We start from the raw sequence: 23,333 nt of genomic DNA on the forward strand, positions 1-23,333 counted from the left end.
AACTCCAGACAGATCTGCCCTGGGCGAGCTGTTGCATCAACCCCACAACATGCCTCTAAAGATAATTCTCCTTCCTAGCATCTGACTTCCTTTTTTTTTTTTCTTTAAATCAGTGCACAATGCTAGTCACCTAGGGTGGAAACCTCATTGTTCTCTGGGACTCTTCCCCCCCTAACCCCCCCCCCCCTTCCCCCAACTCAGTTGTTGTGGGATTTAATATTGGAAAGAACCTTAATCCTTATGTTGGCCAACTTCCTCAGGTAGCTAGGTAGTTCTTTGGTTACAGAACTGTGGGCCCCTGGCCTGGAGATACACTTACTGTGTAAAAGACCCTGGGCAAGTCACTTAACCTCTGTCTGCCTCAGTTTCCTCATCTTTAAAATGGGGATCATAATAACATCTATTTCCTAGGGTCATTGTGAGAATGAAATAGGTAATAATTGTAAAGTTCTTAGTATAATGCCTGGCATATGATAGTCACTATTTAAATGTTTGCTATTGTTGTTTTCTCCTCTTCCCCCCCCCAGTCAGTGACTCAGCTGGACTCCCATGGAGAGTCTGTAGCAGCCCATCATTTGCATTCAGCTTCTCTGCTTCTACACTGAGCTCTCCTCCTGTTCTATGATGCTGGGATGTGCAGTCAGTCCTCCTGATTCACCCTTCCCAGCATCTTTTACAGCCATCTGCCCTAGTTCAGGCCTTATTGCCACCTGCCTGGTGGGCTGCAGTGACCTGCTCATTGTTTCTCAGGTCTCCAGTCTCTTTCCCCTTCCAGTCCATGCTTCATACTGCTGTGGTATGATCAAGTTACTGCCTTACACACACCTTTTCATTGGTTCCCCAGGACCTAGAATATAGCGATAGATTACTTTATCTGGACTCCCTTTCTTTCCCTGTGTCTTGTGATCCTCTTCTTTGCTCTGGCTGAATCAGGGATGATTTTCCCTTCTTGGTCCCCATTTTTCAGCCTTTTTCCCTTTCTCTACAGTCTTCTTCTTTAGAATACTCTACTCTCTTGCCCTTCTTACATTTCTCTTCTATACTCACCATGTTGCATTTTGCAGTATATTTGTGAATATGGCTTGCCCCTGTCTTAGACTGTGAGCTCCTCAAGGGAAATGACTGAATCTTATCTCAATTTTGTTTTTTCACTAACACAGTGCTGGGTACAAAGTAGGCATTTAGTTATTGTGAGTAGAATTGAATTGAGGAAGATGATTTTAATTGGTTTCTATAGAGTTTCTCTTGGTTTTGCTGGGTCTTCTGTTTTTCATGGATTGATGGGGAGGAAGAGGATACAGGGGTGTGTATTTGGGCAAAGATTCCTGGAAATTGCCCATTCTGATCAGAATTGTGGTATCCCCAGGGAGCCTTGAGAGTTTTGCCTTCTTTTTATTGAACCGCAGGTTGAGAGTGGGATTTATTGATCTTTGGGCTTGTGTTTTTGCTTTGGTTTCATTGTTCACTTCTCTTTTCATTTACAGTTTTCTCTATCTCCTTCTTTTCTTTTTACTGGTAGGGGTGATTCCTGATGTGGCCCAAGGCCTTGGTCTCACCTCTGTGAACTCTGGTGAACAGCATACTCAGCTGGTCTACCTTTCTGTTTTCTAGTTGCTGAGATTCTTTTTTTTTGGGGGGGGGGGTGTTGTCAGCAGTTGGATCCAAGTATCGTCCTTTCTTTTACTACCAGCTTCAGCCTGCAATTAATTCCTTCCTGCTTCCATTAATGCTTTCACATCCCTGTCAACCTTGAAGATCCACCACAATACTGAGGGGCCTGCAGTTGTTTCTCTGCCTGCCTGTGAGCTGCAGTCATGTCTCCTAACTTCATTCTCTGCTAGTGTGGGGAAGCATAGTAACATAGCTACTTGTGGGAAGGTGGTTTTCTTCCACCCTCTACTGCCTGATCCCAGCCTGCTTTCCCACAGACTCCCTTGATGTCTTCCCTGAAACAGCCAAATTAGATGATGGATGTTGTCAAAATATGCCCCTCCATGCATCTATTGTTCTTAGTTCTTTATTCTCAAAGAGGACCAATGACATCAGCAGGGAGATATCTTGACTTGCAAATGAGGCAGGGCTGTGCAGAATCACCAGTCTCACTTTCTCCTCCAGAGCCATCTGGGTCCAGTGGCAAGGCACAGGTCAAGACCACTGGTGATGGCCCCAGATGCAGTGAGAGACCTTGGCCGTTGTAAGCTAAGGCCTAACCTAGGTCTCAGTTTGTCTGAGGCAGCACCCATTCAGTAGTTATAGGGTAGGTCAGAAATGAGGCAAAAGATGACCTCCTTTGCCTTCACCTCCATGCATCTATGACTGTTCATTGCCTTGGGTCTCTTCCTTCTAGGCTGTTCTAAGGTCAATTTATAGTAAGCCATGTCTTCCTCATCTGATAATCAAATAACTGGTTTTTGTTTTGTTTTGTTTTGTTTTGTTTTTTAAACCAAAGTGCAAGATTTTCCATACCCTGATTGTTTCATCTTACCCTTTTTAGGGCAAGTCATTTCAGCCTGTTAAGTAAGATCTTTGGAAATCTCAAGTCTCATCATACTCACTAACTAACCCTCCTAGTTTAGTGTCATTGAAAGATTTGATAAACACGCCTACGTACTCTATTTTCTTTCAAGTCAGTATTGAACTGTTGAGCATTATGAGGCCAAGGCCAGGCTGGCATTAATCCACCAGTCAAACGCTTTAGGTAAAACCTGCTGACAGTTCATCATAATTTGGCTCTGTAGCTTAAATAGGGAAAAGTTCTCCTACTTGTTCAAAATTCCCATTACTAGGATAGCTTTTTTCAATTATTAGGCACCTATTCTGTGCAGTGTATCATTTGGAGTTGGGGGTGCCATAAATGTCACAGACCCTGTCTTCAAGGAATATGCATGTATGCAGATAAATATGCTAGAGAATGTGATTAGAGCAAAGGAGATATTCAGAGAAAATGCTTTGGAATTGGGAAAGACTATCTTTGGTTAAGGGCAGCTGGGTGGCACAGTGAATAGAACACTAGCCCTGGAATCAGGAGGACCTGAGTTAAAATCTGGCCTCAGACACTTGACATTTAACTAGCTGTGTGACTTTGGGCAAATCACTTAACCCCAATTGCTTTGCCTCCCCCTTCCAAAGAAAAAAAGAATATCTTTGTTTAAGGAAACCAGGGAATGTTTCAAAGAGAAAATGGTGCTTGAGTTGTACCTTGAATAATAATCAGACATAAAATACTAGTTTATATTTATATAGCACTTAGCACCTTATAGAGCACAATACATAATTCTCTTTTGAACCTCACAGCAGTTCTGGAATATAGCAAATGAAAGTATTATCCTCATTTTACAGATGAAGGTACAAAGACTCAGATCAAGTGACTTGCCCAGGGCCCCACTGCTAGTTAATTTTAGGGTGAGAATTTGAACTCACTCCTCAATACAGGAGCAATGCTGCTTTTCATTATGAGATGAAAAAGATCGTGAAAGACAGAGGTGACAGGTTCTAGTACTAGAGGTAGGGGGTAGGAGGAGTGGCAGGAGGTGGCATGTTTTGTTTGAGGTTGACCTTGTTGGTTCAGTTTGACTGGAATGGAGAGTTAGATGGTGGTAGGCTGGTAGCCGACCGGGAAACTCTGGGGTGCCAGGCTATATCCTCATGTTTCCTTGGCCGTCCTAGGGAGCAGAGGGTCTCTCTGGGACAGTGCCTTTCTCCTGGCTCTTTAAAAATACAAGCTGCCTGCTGGGATTCTTCTCTGAGGCAATAAATAACTTCTCATTGCCTACTTCCCTGGATCTGGAGTTTTTGCTCAACTGCTAACTCAAATGGGATGTTGAAGCAAGCCATTTCATCAGTCTAGGCCTCGATTTCCTCATCAGAGAAATGAGAATTGGACTGGATCTCCTAATCCCCTTCCAGCTTTAAGAATGTGATTTTTCTATCTATATAGACTAATTGCTTTCCCTGTGAGCATGCCTCCTGTTTTCTCACCCCTGCATCTTTACTCCCCCTCTGATTTCTCCATGCCCTCCCTGATTAAATGACACGACTTCATGAAGCATTCCCTGTCCCCTCTGGCTCTAATGATCTCTAAAGTACAGGATGCCATGTATTCTACAAGATCCCTGAAAAAGGTCTTCCTGGAAACCCTGCCACACTGTCTCATCCTCACCCCATCTTGCAATACTCATTTTGTACTACTGGAGTAAATAGACTTTGAAAGACTAAGAGATCATCATGTCTGATCGCATTTTACAGAGGAGTAGATGAGGCCCAGCAAGGAGAATTGATTTTCTGAGGTCACCCACCCAGCACAGTGGCCAAAATGACCAAGTCCAGGTCTTTGGATTCCAGGTTGAGATTTCTTAACAATACATTTCCTCTTACACACTTAGCTCTTGAATGATTCGTACTGCCACTGCCTCTGCATGTGCCTTATTCCTTTCTTAGACTGTGAGCTATTTGAGTGACCCAGACCTCTCTATGGTTTCTCACATAAGACCCTCCACAATTCTAATCCTGGGTATTTTCCTGGCCATCTCCCTTGCCTGGAAAGTTCTGCTTCTTCTTCTCCACCTTCTGTCTTCCCTGACTTCCTTCAGCTCCTAGCTACAATTCCACCTTCTACAGGAACCTTTTCCCCTATGCACTTAATTCTTGTGCCCCCCCTCTAGTGATCATTTCCAACTTATCCTTTAGATTGCTTGTTTATTTTAGTTTTTTGCATGCTCTCTCCCCTATTACACTGTGAGATCCTTGAGAAATCTTTTACCTTCCTTTGTGCGTAGCACAATGCCTTGCACATAGTAGGCACTTAAATGTTTATTTACTGACTTACTCGAGGGCAACGACTGTGTCTGACTTAGACTCCTATCTCCCCTAAGGCCAATGCCAGCTCTCTGCACCTAGTAGGTCCTTGGTGAGTTTTTGTTGAAATGAATGAATGAATAAATGATTGAATTCATTTATAACCATCACTAGAAGTTGGCTTGGGGGAAGAATTTAGGAAGTGGGAATTTCAGCTTCTCTAGTCTTTTGTCTCAGTCCTTCCCTGGCTTACCAAGATGACAAAAGGGCAGCCTTTCTAACATACAATTTCCTTTTTTCAAGAAACACTATTTCCTTTGTCAAACAGTTGGTGTTTACAGTATGCCATTGTATACGCTGCAGCATCCCAGGTGCAGGCAGGGGAGTGAGCTTCAGTTAAGAGAAGATTAGGGCATCCTTCGTAGGGACAGCTTTTCAGGTTCAGCCCCAGTAGCTTCTGAGGATTGGGAGCCAGCCAATTGGGAAAGTGAGTTTTTGCCCTTTCTTCTTGGCAGATGACCAGCATTCATTTTATTCTTTCTTACTGGCTTTTTGTTGTTGTTGTTTATTTTTTGTGACCCTGCCAGCAGGAGTGGTGGGAAGGGAGGAGACAGATTTGGCCTATAGGAGCTAGATCAGCTTCCTGCCTCTGGGCATCCAGTGGTGAAATAGGGGGAGGGGCACAGTACATGCCAAGTTTAGAGTCTGCTCTAAACCCTAACGAACTTTGACAATCCACATCCAAATTGTATCCAGCACTGTGTTGGAAGACAGAGAACACAGGCTTCTCTGAGCTCACCTAACCCTTTTTTGTAAGGCCCATGAGCCAGAAGACCAGCCATGGTTCTGCACTTTTCTATCCTGTGTTTCTAGGACAGGACTTTCTAACCTGGTGTTCATGAATAGATTTCAGGGGATCTATGAACTTGTTTTTTGTTTTGTTTTTTTTAAATAGCATTTTATCTTTTTCCAATTATACGTAAAAACAATGTTTTCGCATTCATTTTTACAAAATTTTGAGTTGCAAACTTTTCTCCCTTCACTCTCCTCTTCCTAAAATGGTAAGCAATTTGATATATATTACATATATGCAATCATATAAAATGTATTTCTGTATTAACTGTGGTCATGAAAGAAGAAGCAGACTAAAAAAAAAAACACAGAAAAATTAAAATGCTTTGATCTACATTCAGAGTCCATCAGTTCTGATTCTGCATATGGATAGCATTTTCCATCCTTTGTAATTGTCTTGGATCATTGTATTGCTGAGAAGGGCTAAGTCTTTCTTAGTGGATCATCACACAATGTTGCTGTTACTGTGTACAGCGTTTTCTTGGTTCTGTTCATTTCACTTTGTGTCAGTTCATACAAGTGTTTCCAGGTTTTTCTGAAATCTGCCTGTTCATCATTCATGAACTTGTTTTAAAAATTTTTTGATAATTGTATTTTAAGATTATTGTTTCTTTTATAATTATTTTATGTTATGCATTTAACAATACGATTCTGAGAAGAAACTTCAGGTTGCTCCAGACTAACTGCCACTGGAGTCCTTGACACAACAAAAGTTTAAGGACCCTTAAACCTCTCCTCCCATATCTTTCACCATCATGATGCGGAGGTGGCCTTTGGTATGCCGGGGCCAGGCCAATGGATACAGGCTCTGGCAGGTGCTGCCCAGATGTGGAGACGTCAGGTAGAACTCCATGGACACCTTCAGCCAACCCCATGTTAACCTAGTTAAGTATGGGAAAAGCAGCTTATCATTGGAAAGTTAAACTTTAATGGTCACACAAATGACCCTACCCATTCACCAGAGTTTGTAGGGGAAACTCTTGGTTGAGGGAGTACTTAGACACAGATCTTTGAGAATATTAGCCATCAAAAGCCAGCAGATCTTCAGCTTGTTTGTGTGCCCTGGGCCCCCTTTGTCTGTCAGTCTTGTGGGAAGGCCTCTTCTAATAGTGAGGCTATGAAATGCACAAAGAAAAATACAGAAGATTATAAAAAGGAAACCACCTAGACTGAAATAGTTATCAAAATTTTGAAGGAATTGAGGCTCAGAGAAGTTAAGTGACCTGCCAACGAGCTCACAGTGGTAGAGTGGGTATGTGAACGCCTGTCTTCTGACTCCAAATCTACTCAACCACAGTGCATCAGACAGAACATGGTCATTATACCCATCTTACAGATGAGGACACTGAGGGTAGAAGTTAATTGGCTTGTCTAAAGTCACTTAGTGAGGAAACAAATGGTAGTGGCAGTACTCCATTCTAGGTCTTCTGATGCCAAGTCCCCACTGCTGCACTCATCTCAATGAAGAACATTGTGAATAATTTGAATTTTGATCATGAATAACATTTTAGTGGTGATATCACAAAACATACTCTTCTTACCGCTATTCTACATGCCAAGTGTGAGGGTGTTTCTTGATTTGAAGGTAATAGAATTTTAGGGAGAGAGGAACCTTGGAGCAGAGAGTGTCCCAGATCAAGGTTCTCCAGCATCTGTCCAGTACATGTTTTGTGTTTCACTGGGTGGCAGTGACTTCCTCAAGGTTACATGGCCGGTTAGTATTTTTGCAGTGGCAAAAAGCCAAAAGCAGCTTTAGATGCCATGCTTAAAATGACAAGAACAGTGTCTTGGTCTGGTGATTCCTTTTTTGAAATATTCATATATTACCCATTTTCACACTCAGGTCTTCTTTGCTCTAAGTCTAACATATCTTAATGTTCATTTTGTAGCTATTCTTTGCACCCTATGTCTTATAATAGGCTTTGGTCACAAGCAATAGCATTATGAAGCTATTGCTTTGTCCTATATTGTGGGAGACCCATAATATTGTGGGGTTTTAGACTATCTCCTCCCGAAATCTTCAATCAGAATTTTCTAGGGTTCAAGAAATGTAGGTATGTCCCATTTTCCCAAGTGTGTAGAGATTTTGTGTTGAGCAGACTTGGGGTGTGGGTGGGTATGAACTAGGAAATGAGAGGGAAGAGAACAGATTCATTGTGGGTGGTTCTGGGGGAACAGAACTAGGGCTGATGGGATTAGTTGCAATGGCAGATTTTCTGTAAGTGTGCTAAAGAACTTGATAATTACCAAGTTTGGGGGTGGGGGTGGGAATGGACCTACAACCTAGTGAGTAATGGAGCTTCCTGTTGGGAAGGATTCAAGAGAGGTTTTCCCCCTGTAGAGGGATCCATCTTTTAGGTAGGCAGTTGGACTCGATTGCTTCTGAGGCCTTCATATTTCTGCTTTACCTATAAAGGATTGTTCATTGGGAACCATGGTTATATTTCTCTTTGTGCTTTAAGATTTACAAAGCTTCTATATCAGATTGCTTGCTGTCTTGGGGAGGGAGAAGGAAGGGAGGGAAGGAGAAAATTTGGAACTCAAAATCTCACAAAAATGAATGTTGAAAACTATCTTTACATGTAATTGGAAAAAAAAGAAAATGCTATTAGGTGCAAAAGAAAAAAAAAAGATTTACAAAGACTCGTCTTCACAGCTGCCAGCTGTGTTTTGCTTTTAAGATTAAGATCCCATAGGAAGGAACCTTGGGGGACAGATAGTAATAATACTGGCAGTTCGTGACTGTAGAATGCTTGGCAGTTTATAGGTACTGTGGTCATAGTGGCCATGGGAAATGGGTGTTATTACCATCTTAAGAAGGAAGCTGAGGTCCAGAGATGTTTATTGTGCTTGGCCTTTCATGGTGTCTACGTGGAGAGCTTAGGAGGCTTCTGATCTGTCTTTTGGTTTGGCTTCTCAGTACAAAGGAGGGGAAAGATCAGTGGACAAGGAGTCAAGGAAGCCTTGGAGTTCTAGACCCAAGACAACTGCTTATTAGCAGTATGACCCTGGACAAGTCATTTTACTTCTCAGCCTCAGTTTCCTCATCTGTCAAATAGTAATCTTAGCTATCTCCTTTGTGAGGTGGATATGAAAAAACTGCTTTGTCAACTGTAAATTACTATGTGAATTTGAGCTATTACAAGCATCTGTCCCTGGGGTACTTTCCCAAGAGCTTTTCCACTCATAATTATAACATATAAACATTTGATTAGTACACCATTTACTTAGACTTGCTATAAAATAGCTATGTAATAGCTGTGTAGATTTTCTTTCTGTCGGGTAAGAGTATATTCTGGTAAGTGGAATGGAAAGGACTTGTTTCTTTGTCATATTGGGTTGGAGACTGTTGCGGGAGAAAGAAGTCAAATCATGTATGTCTGGGTGCTTGCAGTATTGTCCATTTCTTGGATTTAAGTCTGGGTGTGCTCATTGCTAGCTCACAGAAGTGCTGAGGTCTGTTTTATTAGCTGGTGTTACTTACAGATAGCTTGCAGGGTTGAAACATGAATAGTGATGCCTTTCCCTAATGATTTACACTTTGGGGTTGGTCTGACCCAAGAATTGCATGTTTTTGTTCTCCTGGATTTCTTCCAATTCTGGATTATCTATTTAATCTTTTTTTTTTTTTGGAGGGGCGGTTGGGGTTAAGTGACTTGCCCAAGGTCACATACACACACAACACACACACACACACACACAAAAACCAGTTTTGTGTTAAGTGTCTGAGGCTGGATTTGAACTCAGGTCCTCCTGACTCCAGGGCCGGTGCTCTATTCACTGCTCCACCTAGCTGCCCCTATCTATTTAATCTTAATGACTTAATTGATGAGTGTGTGAATAAATGAAGAAAAAAGCATTTATTTATTTTGTGCTGGGCACTGTGTCAAGTGTTGTGTGGCTTCAAAGATTTTTTAAAAGGATAGTCCCTGTTCTCAAGGAGCTTATATTCTAATAAGGAAAGGCAGGAGGTAACCAGGGAAGGTAGTTTTGTTTGGGGAGGTGGAAAGCTGGAGTGATGTGGGATTGACTAGGCCCATGGCCTGGAGAGCTGGATAGGATAGGAAACTGAAAGAGACTGGTGGTATCTAGGGCCAGCCAGTAGATTATACATACGTACTCATTCACCAGTCATCTGAATTAGACACTAGAAGGGGAGCTCCACAAATAAGTGGATCAGCTTCTCCGTTATGTGGGGCATAGATTCAGGAAGACTCAGGTGCGAGGATGCTGGTCCAGGTGGGGAGGAGCATGTCAGCAGCAACCTAGCGGGTGCGTGGTGGCAGCCCGGCGGGCACTTGGTGAGATCACCTGGCTGGATAACTGGATGCCTGCATGGTGTGTGAAGCCAAAGCAAGTGGGAAGTTTTCTGTTTTTTAATTTGATACTGGATAGTTTTATGTGCTAATTTGTGATAATAGTGATGCCAGTCTTCTTTTTTCAGTGTTTTTGTTTGTTTTTTTCATTTTCTCCACAATGATGCCTCACTGAGGTGTGCCCACTCTGGGATACTTCTCCAACATGGCATCCACAGGTTTGTAGTTAGTTCTCCATGCTCACAAGCCCCACCAGTATGCTTGCCATTAACATTGGGCTCTGTAGGCATAATTAACTCAAAGAAAGGTATTTCCTAGAATGCCATAGTAAAACAGTAGCTACGAATCATTCTGAAAAACCCAAGCATACTTTCCTGTAAATAGAGCATCCGAGGGGAGAATGGGAACCAAACTTAGAATCTAGCTAAAGTAAGGGATCCATGTAAAGAACATATGTGCAGTTCACATATAAGGCAATTCACAGTTCTGGCACTGCCAGACTCTCATCTTTCCACTTTCCACAGTTTTCCTCATGTTTTTCACTTTTTCCTCATGCTGCTTCTGTGCTGTGAAGTTTGCTCTACTAGACCAGACTTGTTCCTCCCAGGTCATGCAGATTTTTGCTGGGCACGTCAGTGTTCTTGACGTCCAGGGCTTGCTCTTCACTGGTCAGCTGTAGGCTCCATTGTCTTCACTTCCAGACTCATCTGTAATCCTCTGCTGGGGTACTGCTGTGCTCTTTCAGAGAGGGCAGGGACCCTTACCTACATTGGCAGACACCTCCCAAGTTTTGCTGTCTCAGGGCCTCAGTTCTGAGGTTTGTCACCTCCCAGGAAGGAAGTGGGACACTATTACCCCTTGCTTTCCACAAGTCTTCTGGTATAGGCCTTGAGTCCCCTCAGTGAGACACCTAACCCTTTATTTAGGAGGGCTGTTAAGTATATTTGCCAAAGCTTGATTTCTGCCAGCCATAAATAGACAATGGCCATTTGCCCAGTAATTACTAAACAGTGTCTCCTGGTGGTCCATGTTAATGAGTACAAAAACCTTTCTGTGCCAGTCTGTGTCCTGGGGGTAAATGGATCATCTCTCCTGGCCACCCATCTACTTTCCTCACAGTGTCCTATCTCTCACATGGTACCTTAATAAGGTACCGAATTATCCACAGAAATCTAAAAGGGCCTTACCTCCCACCGTCTTCTGTTCCTTGCTTCTGATGTCATAGCTTGCAGATTGGGCAGTCTGAAAGGGAAAAATCCCTTTATCATGAGCTCAGTGAAATTTGCTATCCCTACAAATCACTTGGATGAAGGAGCAGGATGTTTGAAGGCAAGACCCTGAACAGGGGAATGAAGCCACTCATTGTAGCACTCTGGGGGAAAGAGTGCGAGTCTTCATTTTCACTCTGGCTGCTTTCTGTCCTGCTGCCGCTTGGGGGTCCGGATGGGCCCACCAGAGGACCGTGCTAAGGAGGAGCCGATCCGTTAGACGCTTTGCACCTGCTGGTACCTTGGATCTCCATTTTCCTGATAGCCATCTATGCCAAGTCATTTTCCACTCAGGGGACATGTGTGTAAATTCTCCCCATTCCTTGTCTTTTACCATTTCTACTCAACTTCGGAAATAAATTGTTCTAGAGAAGAGAATTTTTTTTTAAAATGTGGATTTTCGTTTTTATTTTTGATCCTCCCCCTAAGGAAATGTTGATAAACTATTGAATTCAGAGGGTACGGCTCTGATAAACAAGCAGTTATAGGATTTTCACAATGTTGTGTGAATGTGTTTTAATGCCAGTTTACTAATGTAGGATTTTGTGTTTTGCTTTCTAGTGTTCTTGAAGGAATGTTCATTTTGTCCCATAATAATTTTCACTGAATTTGTCGAAGAAATTGTAACTCATCCATGTCAATGAAAATAAAAGGCCATCCTCATGTGGAAAATGGCTTACTGAATGGTCTTTTATTTGAAGGCTGTTTTGAATGGTGCCACTGATTGATGCATAGCAAGATATGTTTTTAATTTGTTAAATCTTGCAGTGTCCAAAGAACCAAACAAAAAAAGTTTTACTTTTTTAAACATTAAGCTTTATAAATGTTACAAATTTATTTCCCTTAAATTACATCTACTGCTAAAATCCTGTCAAGTTTATCTAGTTTTCTGCTATATGTTGGTATGTTCAGATAAAAAAAGGTCTTAGAAAAAAAGCTTTTGTTTGGCAAAAGTTTATTGCCATGTTAGTATAGCTATGTAAATGATGTAAAATATTATTTGATGTCAAGGTATAAATTATCTTGAAGGTTTGGAGTAATTTATTGCTTATGTAAAATTAGGAATTTTTTTATTACGTAATTATTAAAGTATATTTATTATATAATTTAAATAATTTGCATAAAAAGAAATATAATTAAATACTTAGAAGTCTGTCATTTAATGACATATACTGAAACAAATGTTTGTGTTTGTGTCATAAGCCCCACCATTGCCTTTGGAAAGGCACATCTATGACTGCCTGATTGTTCTTTGGTGGCTTCCCACACTCTTACTCTCTCCCTTCTCCTCCTCCCCCTCTCCCCCCCATGTGTTGTCTCATTTGAAAGTGAGATCCTTTAGGGCAGGAATTATTTAGCTGTTGTATTTGTGTCCCTACTCGCAGTTCAGTACTTAGTAAATGCTTAATATATTTTTTATTCATTTATTCACACCAGATAGAAAAGTAAAGGCTTTGACTACAGTTCTCTTGGCTAAGGATCAGCCAAACTTAATATAGAGATACGTCACCAGCCTACTGGGCAATTAGGTGATTCATTCTTTGGCCACAGCAATCCATGAAACAGATAAAATTACAGAGTGGCCCAGCCCATTGTGGCCACCTGCTTATATGTCATGAAGACTTCTTTCCATAGGATTATCAGCAAGTGTTAGAGACCTAATGAGCCTGAAAAGCATCAAGAAAACAGCAACAGCAACAACAAATTGATCATTTTAAAAGATAGGAAATGTCAGGTTATTATGTGGGAGCCATTTCAGAATCACCTGTCTCTGTGCGCTTGCATGTTGACCTGTTAGGTCACAGATCAGATTACTATCAGATAAGCATAGAGTTGAGAAGATGATATTGGGGCAGTTAAAAGCTGAAATCCTGTCTCTTTAAACAAGTGACTAACTGGGCAAAAGTAAAGGCACTGCTTCTGACTATTACCACCTTTCCCAGGGGAGAGTTAGGGACAAAATCACTTTAGTCTGCAAGCTTATTTGCCAAGTATTTCAGAGGTGTTTGGTGCAAGATTACAGAATGGTCTGGCCTCAGAAACAGTGAAAAGCAGTAGTGGGGAAATTGAGCCTCAAAAAACTTGACATAAGACTTAGTTATGCCATATCATCCTAAGAGAATTTGTGGAAGAATCTGTTCGGACAGCAAATAGGCAGAAAATGGAATGGGTCTGCTAGCATTTCTTTTTTTTTTTTCTTCTCACAAGTAAATTTTTCCCCTTCTCTTTAATTAATTATTTTTTCCCACTTAAAAGATAGATTTCAACATTTTGAGTTCCATTTCCCCCTCCCTCCCTTCCCCTTCCCTCTCCCCAAGACAGCAAACAATCTGACACAGCCTATAGGTGTACAATCATATTAAACATATTTCCACATTAGTTATGTTGTGAAAGAAGAATCAGAACAAAAAGGGAAAACACAAGAAAGAAAAAAAACAACAAAAAAGAGAGAAAATGGTATGCTTTGATCTGCATTCAGACTCCATAGTTCTTCCTCTGGATGTGGATAGCATTTTCCATCATGAGTCTTTTGGAATTGTCTTAGAACTTAGATTGTTGTATTGCTGAGAAGAGCCAAGTCTTGCAGAGTTGATCATCACTCAATGTTGCTATTACTGTGTAAGATCTTCACTCAGCATCAGTTCATGTCTTTCCAGGTTTAGATCCATTTCAATAGTATCCCATTACATTCATATACTACAACTTGTTCAGCTGTTCCCCAATTGATGGGCATCCCCTCAATTTCCAATTCTTAGCCACCACAAAAAGAGCTGCTGACCTACTCAGTCTACGTCAATGACTGACTCCCTGTTGATTCCAGGATCACATCACATAGGAAATACTCTAGCATCAGTGCTCTTTTCACAACCTGTCCCCTTCCGAGTGGGTCAGTCAACATTTATTAAGTGCCAGCCAGGCACTGCGCTAAGTGCTAGGGACACAAAGAATTGCTGCTGTTGAATACAGCCATCAGAGGGTCTGCCTGATTCTGACTCTGTGATTGGAGTAGGTTTTAAGATAACTGGTTGGAGCTAGCCTTAGGATATCTCTGGAAATTCCCTGTTGCTGCACCTGGAGCCTGCTGTTCTGACCAGATGTCACCACTCCCAAGGGTCCTCTACCTTGGCTGTTCTTATGCAAAGCAACTTATGCAACAGCTTTGCTAGACTATGCCTTACATTAGACTCCTTCCCTGTTGCTGTTTAAACCCTGTCCCCTCTGCCCCTCATGGGCACTCCAGGACTTCTGTGCATGTGGTGTTCTGAATCTCAATTCCTTTGCCCCGATTAAAGATGCTAGTTTTTGCTGCTTGGTAGTCTTCTTTATTTCAGGCTGACACTGTTCCTCACTCACTCTTCTTCAAACACAGCAATGCATCTCTGGACTTGGTACTTTTTCACTGACTAGTCCCCATGTCTAGGATGGTTCCCCGCCTCCACCTCCTGGCTTTCCTGATTTCATTCAAGCCTTGACTTAGATGCACCTTTATGCCACAGGACTTTGCTGATGTCTTTCATGTCCCTCTCCTCATCCTTTCCCTCTTCCCCCATGCTAGTATATTCAGTTTACACTGTTAATATCTTAAGTGTTGTTTATATGTTGCCTTCCCCACAAGAGTGTGAACTCTCTGAGGTTCAGGGGCCATGCTAATACCTTTCTTAGCATCTGGAAGTCTTAGCAGCACAGTGCCTGCTCACTAAACGTTTGTTGACTGTTCATGTTATTGAGGAAATACTACATTTCAGTTCTAAGAACATAGTACCCCAAAGACTACATATGAGGAAGTGGCGATGGTGCTTAAGGAAAAGGGGCCATGAAAATAGGAACAGAATCAATCCATGCTGTATATGACATAACTTTAGGGGTGTAGGCATTGATTATTTTTCAAGATATCTCAGAGGGGGAAGGATTCCACAAGAAAGGGAAAACTCATACATGTTAATAGTAACTCCTTCTCCCCTGGAACAAGATTCAAAACGGCATCACGATCAACTAATTCATATTCCTGCTTTCCCCTCTCTCTAATTCTCTATCAGAAGGATATTTGCTTTTTTGGAGGACGTCTCTGTTGAGAAGATGAGGAGGACCCATAGGCTTTTTTTTTTTTTTTTGGAAGGGGAGAGGCAGGGCAGTTGGGGTTAAGTGACTTGCCCAATGTCACACAGTTAGTAAATGTTAAGTCTCTGAGATCAGATTTGAATCAGGTCCACCTGACTTGAAGATCATTCTACAACTGACTACACCCTCACTGTTACATGCTTCCTTGAGAGGTGTAGACAATACATGATCCTGTTAAGTTTTAACACAGCATTTTTTATGATGAAAAAAGCATTTGGTTTATGTCCATTGCTTCAGATCTTGCCTTTATAAAAGAGCTTTCTAAAGCTTTATCCCTCATTTACATGAAGGGATTTCATGTATTGAACAACAAATGATTATGTCCCTCAATTCAGCAAACATTTACTAAGTGCCTTTTTTTGCAAGGTACTGGGCTGGGGGTGCAAAGACATAACACCAACATTTGTCTCAAGGATCTTTTTTAATGTAAATTTTTACTGATATCTTATTTTTACATCATCTTCATTTCTCAGTTTAACCCTGCCTCCCAGAGAACAAACCCTATAACAAAGATAAAGTTGGTGGGGGGGGGAGGGGATTCTCAGCAAAATTAATCAACAAATAACCAAGTCCTTCATGATGTGTTGTATTCCATATCCATAGTCAGTCAGCACCACTTCAGAGAATGCAAGAAGGTGTAGTCTCGTGGTTCTTTGGGTCCAAGTCTGGTTGGTATAATTTTATAGCACTTGATTTCAAGATTTTTGTTGTTTTTCTTTCCATTTACATTTTTGTAATCCTTATGTATACCATTTTTATACTTTCTTCTCTTTGCATCTGTTGTATAACTTCCTATGCTTCTTTGTAGTTTTCATTTTCATTATTTCATTGCAATAACAGCGCATAGTAATATTCCATCACTTCTATGTGGTACAATTTATTTAATTATTTCCCTAATTGATGGTCATTCCTTTTATGTCTTCTTAATTTTATTTGATTGATTCTGAACTTATCCACCCCTACAATGAACATTTCTGTCTACGTAGAACACAAAAAAGAGAAATGTATTTGAAAATGAGTCTTCATTTTGTAGTCTTTTGTTTACAAAAAATGTTATATACTCCAGACATTACTTTCAAAACTGACTTTCCTTTTGTTCTCCTCTATTCATCTTTTAAAATGTGTTAATGATTCATTTTGTTGGGTATCACTATTGTCCCCTCCTCCCCCCAATATAAAACAAAACAACAACAACTGGGAAAAACTCCTGATAACAAATAAGCATAGTCAAGCAAAATTCATCCACGCAGTGAACATGCACAAAAAATGTATTTTTCTTTCTGCACTGTGAATCCATTGCCTTTTTGTCTGGAAAAGGATAACATGCTTCATTTTGGGTCTCATGGGAGGTAAGATTTCTTGTGACTGTTCAGAGTTGTTTTTCTTGACTGTGTTGTCATTGTATAAGTTGTACTTCTGGCTCTGCTTACTTCACTCAGCCTCAGTTCCCACTTTTCAGGAATCTTTGAAAAGGTCTCATCAGTTATTGAAGAGCAGTGAGTTTCCATTATGTTTATTTATACACCGTGATTTATTCATCCATTCCCCAGTTAATTGACACCCCATATGTTCCAGTTCCATTTTTTTCTTTTTTAAAAAATTCCTTCTTTAGGATCAGGAAGTTGTAGAAAAAATATTGTTTTTGTTTGGCAACTTTTTCCTCCTAGGTGTTATCTTTACTCTTAACCACTCCCTCACTTTACCCATCCCCATTTATTTCCTTGTTGTATTTGATGTTTTTCCACACCAAATTGTGTGTGTGTGTGTGTGTGTGTGTGTGCGTGTACCTGTGTTGTTTAGCTTTCTTTTGTCTGTTTCAGATTGTGAGGGATAACTTTCAGTGAAATTTCGCCATTCTGAAAAATCAAATCTAGAGTGGCTTTAGCATCCATTAGGCCTAAGTTTAGAAGTCACCTGACCTTACAGGGATCTGGAACTTAGAGCAATGGAGACCCTCCCCATTGCCACCTCAGTACAAGATATGCCAAATAAGGACAAAAGTGCTCTCTCAAATGTACATTGGGTGATCTACTGTTTTCTTGTTCTAGTACTTGAGGTGGATTGCCGCACTTAGATTGTGTACCTAACTTCTAGCCAATGGAAGAAAAGGGTCAGGAGGGGGGTTAGGGGAGAATTCCGTGTTAGGGCTTTATAACTTCGCCATTTCCTTTTGTAAATTGCTTCTCTTCCCTGACCATTTGTCAGGAGGGTGGCCCTTTCTCAAGATCATAATAAACCATTCTTTTCTGCTTCCTACCTTGAGAAACCTCTGAATATTATTTGGGTAAGGATTCCTGTTGCACACAGTTTTTGGGGTGCACACAAGATGAATGGGGTTTATGATACCTGCTACTCCTACTCTTTCCTCTCAGTTTATATGCTCCTCTTATACACCCCAATTATGAGAAAAATCACATTTCATCCCTCTTCTTTCTGTGTTGTTACAATCTTTCTACTGTCCCTTCTTAACCCTCAGAAAAGAACCAGCCTACCCCATGGTCCTCTGATTTTTTAAATAAGAATTAAAAAGAAGTCTTCCTCATTACATTTTGATGACATAAATGCTGTGATGAGACATTTATTTCCTCTCCCTCATTAGAATGTTAGCCCGAATTCGTTATATCCCTCCTTCCAGTTGTTCAAATGAATTTACTTTTCTAGATTTCTCTTGACTCTTGTATTTGCTTTATAGAATTTATATAGTGCTAGTCTTTCCATCAGAAATACTTGAAAGTCCTCTATTTCTCTGTTTTTTCCACCTGTAGAATTATACTCAGCTTTGGAGCATAAGTTATTCTTACCTATAAGCCCATATCCTTTTCCTTTTGGAATATTGTATTGCAAGCTCTCCTTTTGTTTATTGTAGAAGCTATCAGGTGTTATGGCTCTTTGGTACTTGAACTCTTTTTTGGATGCTTGTTAATATTTTTTCATTAATGGGGAAAATGGATTTTCTTTAGGACATTCTTGGGACTTTTCCTTTTGAAGTTCCTTTCACTTTGCTGTCTGGTTCTAATAGACCTGGGTAGTTTTTGTTTATCATTTCTTGAAATGTTGTGTTTAAAGTTTGGGGTTTTTCAATCATGGTTTTCAAGGAGGTCAGTAATTACCTTTTCTTAATTTTTTTTTTGCTACCTTTGGACCTACAGCAGTTCTTGATAATGGTTGAGATTTTAATTTTACTAATTTCTGCAGCCTTCATGAATTTTGTAACAGATCTAGCATGTATCTCCTGCCCCACTTTTGGTTGGGAAGGTTGATCCTGTTTCTTCTTGACCTTAATTCCTATCCTCAGCCTGGGATCCTGCACTGACCTCTGCTCATAAAGGGACCTTCTGGATCTTTGAGGTTTAAAGCCCTGGATATTCAGGGTCCTCTGTGAAGTTTTAGGGCCTTGTAGCCCTGGCATATATATCATAGTCCTTACTAGTAGCTGCTGCTTCTGGTGACATATGTTGTCACTGTTGGTTTTCTGACCACCCTGGGGTTTTCTGAGGGACCTCTTGCTGCCTCCAGATGCAGAGGCTCCATTTGTCTCTGATCCTTCTAGGAGACTGATGACTTGTTTCCCTGACTTTGATGGAAGCCCCTTTCTTATTGCCAAAGGGCTTTTGACTGGCTTTTTATTCAGTTCTGAGATGGAATCACTGTAGTTTCTCATTAGATTTCTTGATTGTTATTTGACCTGGTGTGACTTTTAGAGTTTTGCCAGAGTAGAGGTAGGAGTAGCAGCCACATTGGCCAAAAGATAAAAATCTCCCTTCTTTCTAGCTCTTTGCAAATACATAAAAGTGCTAGTATAAATATTGTTGTGTATACATGACCTTTCTTTTTTTCATTGACTTCCTTGGAGTCTCTCTGGCTGTTGGATCTCTGGACTGAGGGATTGGACATTTTATTAGCATATTTATTAGCATAATTCTTAATTGTTTGTTTGAAGTGGTTGAACTAATTCATATCTCTACCAATGGTGTCTATAGCCCTAAGGAACTTATCTCTCTAATAAGCAGGACAGATATATGTAAAAGTAACTGATATACGTAAGAAGTGAGTAGATAGTATACTCCAAGAGTGAGGATAGAGAGATAGCTTTATGCTGAGAGATGGAAGTTGGAGAAATTAGTGACAGCTGCAAGGAAGAAGTGGTACTTCCTGCTTTGCAGGAAGAAAAGAACTTCAGTAGATGGAGACAGTGGGAGTTTGATGATGGCACATGCCAAGTCTTCCCTCTGAAATCATCTGGTATTTACTTTGCATGCGTATGTGACTGGTAATACGTGTCGTTTCTCCCTCTGGAATGGGAGCTCATTGAAGCCAAGGATTGGGTTCCCTTTTCTGTATATTTCCTCTCACTCAGCATAGTACCCAGCACATAAGAAGCAGTTAGTGAATGTTTATTGACTGACTGGTTGGTCAGACCATGTGAGCAGAGGGATGGAGACTGGACCATCCTTGGACCAGGACCAGGGCCAAAGTGTTTCTGTTTGAGGAGAGCCATTAGAGTTGATTCTTGAAAGGAATCAGATCGTGCCAGGTTGTAGAGAACCTTGAATGCTGGGATTCAGAGCCACTGGATGTTTGTGAGTAGAGGGTGATGTTCAGAGGACTTGTTCTTTCTGAAGGTTACACTGGCAACACTGGCAGCATAGGGAAGATGGATTGCTGAGGACAGAGGTTGAAGGCTGGAAGATTTGTTAGCATGTGATTTCAGTTCTTTGGGAGAAGAATTGAAAACCCAAAGTAGGGTGAATTGCAGTGTGAGTTGGGGGGCTATAAGCTAAATTTTGTAGGTAGAATTGGCAGTGGACAACTAGGTGGTGCAGTGGATAAAGTGCTGGGCCTAGAGTTAGGAAGCCTCCTCTTCCTGGTTCAAACCTGGCCTCAGACACTTACCAGCTGGGTGATGTTGGGCAGATCCTTTAATCCTGTTTGCCTCAGTTTCCTCGTGTGTAAAATGAGCTGGAGACGGAAGTTGCCAACCACTCCAGTATCTTTGTCAAGAAAACCCCAATGAGGGCAGCTAGGTGGTGCAGTGAATAGAGCACTGGCCCTGGAGTCAGGAGGACCTGAGTTCAAATACAGCCTCATATACTTAACACTTACTGGCTGTGTGACCCTGGTCAAGTCACTTAACCCCAACTGCCCTGTCTTCTCCCCTCCAAAAAAAGAAAGCCCCAGTGGAGTCATGGAGAGTTCAGACATGACTGAAAAATAATTAAACAACAGAATTGACCGACCTTTGCAGCTGGGTATGGGTGGCAAAATAGGAGGGTTAAGTAAGCTCTACTCCAGGCTAAATGTTCTTGTTCTTTCAGCTAATGATCCTCAGATCTTCTGCCTTTTCTAACACTTGGATTCACCTCAGCTTCTCTGTGTACCCCTTAAAAAGTGTTGGCCCTTAATCACGGACCAGACGAGAACCACCCATGGTGCACACACACAGTGCCTTGGTCTCTGGTAATTCTGAAAGCAGTGCCTTCTGGGAGGCTGTCATAGTCACCTGTTTTCTTTTCTTTCCCCAGGCCATATATGACTGCCCCTTCCTACCCTTACCCAGATTCCATCAACAGACAACATTGCCTGGACGCAAACTATGCATCTGTGGGCTCTGCCAGCTTCTTACCAAAAAATGGTGACTTTCCTCAGGTAAGTTCACCCTGTCCTAGCCCCCAGCACACCCCTCCTCCTCCAACCCCCTCCAAGATTATTTAGGGTCTTTAACTAGACTTGTCTTTTGCTTTTGGAAAAGATTTGGATGGTCTTCTCTGAATGCCTCTAGGGGCACTGTCAGCCACACCCTCTACCCCATTTGTCTTTTGGAGTCTCATTTTTTACACTTTGCTGGATGACTTTAGTTGATGGTGATGCTTTTGAAAGGGGAAATGAGACATTTTCTTCATCAGAGATCATGTAACTAGAGTGGTCCCCAGGCCTCAGCTGCTTCATAGACTTTGTTCTTGTGTCAGAGTCCTGTGGCTTCCATATTGAAGGGTCTAGTTTGGGTGACTTTGTAGGGGGTCTGGGTAAGAAGACAGTATAACCTTTATTGTCCAGTCATGTCCTGACATGATTGTCTTGTCAAAGTCCTTCATAGATTGGGATCCAATTTGAGATAAAGGAAAGTGGCTTTTCCCAGTCATAAAATCTTCTCTGGAAGTTCATGTCATAGGCCAAATGCAGAGGATTTGTAGCTGCAAGATGTAGTGGTACCTGAACTTATTTATAATTTTGAATCAAGGTCCCAGTGTCCCACCTCAGCACTTAGAATTGGGACAGTAGTTGCCTGGGAAGAACACTGTCTGTAGAAACTGGAAAACCTCTCCTCTGTTTATTACTAGTGTTGTGACATTTGACAAGTCACTTATTCTGTTGGAGCCTCAGGAACTTTCTTGGTCAAATGAAAGGTTCAATTCTATGACTTCCTCCCATCTCCCTATGTAATATGTCTCATCTCCTTCCTTCTCTCCCTGTTCCCACCATCACTGTTGTGTTTTATTCCTTCGTGATCTCTAGCCTGGACTGTTGTGATAACTATTCACTGGTCTTCATACCACTAGTTTCTCCTCTCTTCAATCTGTCTTCCACATATTGCTGAAGGAACCTTCTTAATACATTACCTTCCAGCTCAGAACCCTTCAGTTGTTGCACAATGCCTATAGGTTCAGCTACAAACTCTTTAGTTCAGCATTCAAGGCCCTCTATAGTTTTTCTCCAGACTACCTATCCAGTTTTATCTCAAACTACTCCTCTTTATATATTATATACATCCTGACCCATATCTGGCCACTAGACCTAGATGACTCCAGAGGAGAAAATGAGGCTAGTGACTTTGCACAGCCCTCCCTCACTTGCATTTACTTGAATTTACTTGCATGTCATGGCATCACCTTCCTGATGTCGTGGTCCTCTTTGAGAATGAAGGACAAACAGCAGCCTCTGCGAGTAGAGAAGGAGCTGGTCACTAGAGACCAAGTTTCCAGTTGGGCAACATGCCTTCCTTCCTTCCTTCCTTCCTTCCTTCCTTCCTTCCTTCCTTCCTTCCTTCCTTCCTTCCTTCCTTCCTTCCTTCCTTCCTTCCTTCCTCCCTCCCTCCCTCCCTCCCTCCCTCCCTTTTTTCCTTCTCTCTCTACATAAGGTATCACACCCTTACCTGTCTGTGCTCTGCCCAAAGGGAATGTAAATTTTAATCTCTGAAACTTTTTTGTTTTGTTTTGTTTTGTTTTCTCTTAAAGATCAGCCTTAACCCCAAATTATTTTGGTCCCAGACCAAGCCCTCCTTGGTCACTGTTTGGGCCCTAATTATCTCAGAATGAATGTAAATAGCAGTTATTTCTGTTTTGGCCAGAAACTCTGAAGGTCTTCCCCTCCCAGATCTATTTTTTTTAAGAGACCATTCTTTGCCTCATTTTTTAAAGCCTTGATCACTGAATGGGCACTGCCTCCATCAAACTGAGACCTGTTCAATATCTTAGATTGAAAAGGCCAAGGTCCCCCACTGCAGCCTGGGCCATCTCTATGTCCTGATCTGTATGTGGCCACTGGGCTCAAATGGCTCCAGAACAGAAAGTGAGGCTGGTGACTTTGCATAGCCTTCTCTCACTTAAACCCAATTCACTTGGATGCCATGGGACCACTGCTCTGAGGTCATGGTCCTCATCAAGAACAAAGACCAAACAGCAGCAGTATCAGTGGAGCTAGACTGCTTTATTGTTCCTTTTTGCCTCCATGCATTTGTGCGTACCTGGAATGGATTGCTTCCATATCTGTAATTATTTGTTTTTACATGTCCTACATTTCTCATGTGAGGAGAACCTTCCCCTCCAGCCCCCTGGTCCCTTTCAGAGCCCTGCTCAGGTGCTACCTCTCCCATGATGCTTTCCTTGAGTCCTTCTCACAAGTTATTATCTCTTCCCCTCAAGTCTCCCCCCTCCTTGGTTTGACTTCTCTCACGTAAGTGTATCACAGCCATTTGTACACATACCTC

The 23,333-nt window shown here is 41.6% G+C and overlaps 1 protein-coding gene across 1 annotated transcript in view; it reads left to right on the forward strand.

The window, feature by feature from the left end:
* Positions 1–23,333, forward strand: part of SBNO2 (strawberry notch homolog 2) — a 232,338-nt gene that overhangs the window by 89,189 nt on the left and 119,816 nt on the right. The window contains exon 4 of the mRNA XM_069102026.1: positions 20,872–20,995. Within this exon, the coding sequence (XP_068958127.1) occupies positions 20,872–20,995 (124 nt within the window). The remainder of the gene's footprint in view (positions 1–20,871; positions 20,996–23,333) is intronic.

The sequence above is a fragment of the Petaurus breviceps genome, unplaced genomic scaffold, assembly GCF_028583685.1.
Source record: "Petaurus breviceps papuanus isolate PSGF00001 unplaced genomic scaffold, PetGlider_PUasm1.0 523, whole genome shotgun sequence".
Taxonomy (NCBI): Eukaryota; Metazoa; Chordata; class Mammalia; order Diprotodontia; family Petauridae; genus Petaurus; species Petaurus breviceps.